The sequence below is a fragment of the Sycon ciliatum genome, chromosome 3 (assembly GCF_964019385.1).
Source record: "Sycon ciliatum chromosome 3, ocSycCili1.1, whole genome shotgun sequence".
NCBI lineage: Eukaryota > Metazoa > Porifera > Calcarea > Leucosolenida > Sycettidae > Sycon > Sycon ciliatum.
This window is the reverse complement of record NC_088645.1, coordinates 31,540,017-31,542,516: the sequence shown is the minus strand read 5'-3', so window position 1 is coordinate 31,542,516 and position 2,500 is coordinate 31,540,017. Positions and strand designations below refer to the sequence as shown.

The 2,500-nt window shown below is 46.6% G+C and overlaps 1 protein-coding gene across 2 annotated transcripts in view; it reads left to right on the top strand.

Annotated features, from left to right (window-relative positions):
- LOC135812667 (fibrillin-1-like) overlaps positions 1-2,500 on the top strand; it is a 61,815-nt gene that overhangs the window by 35,690 nt on the left and 23,625 nt on the right. For both annotated transcript variants that reach the window (XR_010552912.1, XM_065325945.1), the window contains exon 7: positions 1,604-1,786. Coding sequence is in view for 1 of the 2 variants with exons in the window: in XM_065325945.1 (XP_065182017.1) it covers positions 1,604-1,786 (183 nt within the window). In the remaining variant the exon portion in view is untranslated. The remainder of the gene's footprint in view (positions 1-1,603; positions 1,787-2,500) is intronic.

Genomic DNA, 2,500 nt, shown 5'->3' with positions numbered 1-2,500 from the left:
GCATGCGGAAATGTACCGAAATGGAAATTCCAACATGTTGCAATTTTCAGCGCGTATCAGGCACATATCAGGGTACATTCCAGTCAATTTGACTGGCGGGGTCAAACTGTTAGTTCTCGAAGATGTCGCACGCGCTAAATACGACTGGGATAGCTGTTTTTGTGAAAGCTTGAGCGCGCATTTGGGCAAGCATGAGCCGCAAGCGTACCGCGTCCATGCGCCAATTGGGAACACAGCTTAGAATGTTCAAGGTTTAACATTGTAGAACCAATGATGGGAAGGTGAGCGCAGCGAAAATGTGCACAAGCTAAGTCCTGCGGCAACAAAGAATGCCGACCGTTACAGGACGATGACGAGACCAGTTGATAACATGAAATTGCAAGCAGCGGAGTAATAAAAAAGCACTCAATGCGGCAGAAACTTACTGCGCGTATGCAAACACAGCATGATGTTCGGATTACGCGCACGCTATCCTTCGTTGGTACGTAGTACGAACGTACCTTAGACATGTGATGTGAGTTTTCGCCGACGAAGATCCCATACGCAGAGGTGCACACTCTTGGAGAGTTATATACTGTTGCTGTCATGTTTAGTCATGATCATGACTCAGCTGATTCTACACTTTACCCTCCCAGCTCTCCTCTCACACCACATCTGCTGCATCCTTACATGTAGCACTGATACCATGAGTGCCACAGCTGTAATCTTGCACCATCATCCATCATAATTTTTTACTTGGAAGTATTGTGAAGTTGGTTGCTCCAACGAGGAGCACACGCTTCTTGCCGAACCTGACACTTGACTGACTCGCGACTGCCATCCGGAGCATACGAGGAGCACGTCGAACCTTCCGCTCGGCAAACCTGAAAGAAAGCACCACTCCCTGCTCAATACACAGTGTTTCGGGGAATTCACCCCTCATCAGTTGAGCTTGAGTAGACTGAGGAAGATTGTGGCTGAAAAGCACCACTTTTATACTGCTCTCCAGGCCAAACTATCACCAGGGATACAAATTTACAGAGACGCTTACGCTCAGCCTACTCAAGCTCAACTGATGAGGGGTGAATTCCCCGAAACACTGTGTATTAAGCAGGGAGTGGTGCTTTCTTTCAGGTTTGCCGAGCGGAAGGTTCGACGTGCTCCTCGTGTGCTCCGGACGGCAGTCGTGAGTCAGTCAAGTGTCAAGTTCGGCAAGAAGCGTGTGCTCATCGTTGGAGCAACCAACTTCATGACTATAACCGCCGAAGTCGCAACTTCTAAGTTCGTTCTCTCCAAGCTAATAGAAGAATGAAAATAGAAGTGTGCAGTGTATGGTAAGGGTACAGTTTGTGTATAGTCAATTGAGGTTATCAGATTTCTTTTGGTTATGCAGTGATGGACACGCTCAAGCAGCACTGCCAACTCGAGCTGTATTCTTAGCACCCAAAGGGGCAGATGGACAGAGTGAGACAATTCTGCTCTGGGATTTCAATGACAAAGAGAAGCCTCTGCAATGCTTCATCCCATATATAAATTCCTCTGATTGGTTTTGCGGTAGTCCTGCATACTTACCTTTATTCTGAAGCCAATACAAAGTGAACAATTCTCATTCTTGTGATTTCAGCATCCTGTCCCCTGTTAGATTCCTCTCTTGGTCATGATTTCAATGCTACATTCTCCAATGCCTCTGGAACTGTTCTGGGTATTTCATGTCGTGCCGGCTTTACTGTGGATGCTAGTACGAGTTCCATTGACACAATAACATGTCAGGGTAATGGAATGTGGACACGTCTTCCGAATTGCACAGGTCTGTATGTACGGTAATATACATGTCCTTTGCACCTCTGGAACACCATCGGGTCTAGATTACCAACAAGTACCCCCCCCCCCCACACACACACACATACACATACATGCACACACACAAACATACACACACACACAAACATACACATATGTTGTGAACCCTCTGGTTCTCTAAAGTGTCAGGAACGAATGACCCCACACAGCACGAGGACAACTATTTATTCTCAACATTATATTTCACTTCCAACGACTAACAACAATGAACAATGAATGACTGAATGAACAACTGAATAACTAACACTAAAACCACCAGGTAGTTATAGCGTGAAAATGACAGCGTATATGAGAAAAGCATACACATACAACATACAACTACAGCGCACACAGCAAACCGCACATAACGCTTGTAGCGTATGCCACGTCGTAAACATCAGCGGTACGGCGGAGTCGGGATACAGCTGCATTGAAACGAACACAATGTCACAAGCGAGAAGGCCTTTCACTCTCGAGAACTTGTCGTTTCACAACAACATATATGCACACACAAACATACACACACACGCACACACACACACACACACACACACACACACACACACACACACACTCACTACTACTACTACTAATCAGCTACCCAATGGGGTCACCCCGCCCTCCACTCAGAGAACTGAGCGCAAGGCGAGGGGCAGTGGCGCAAAACAAAACAGGACGTACA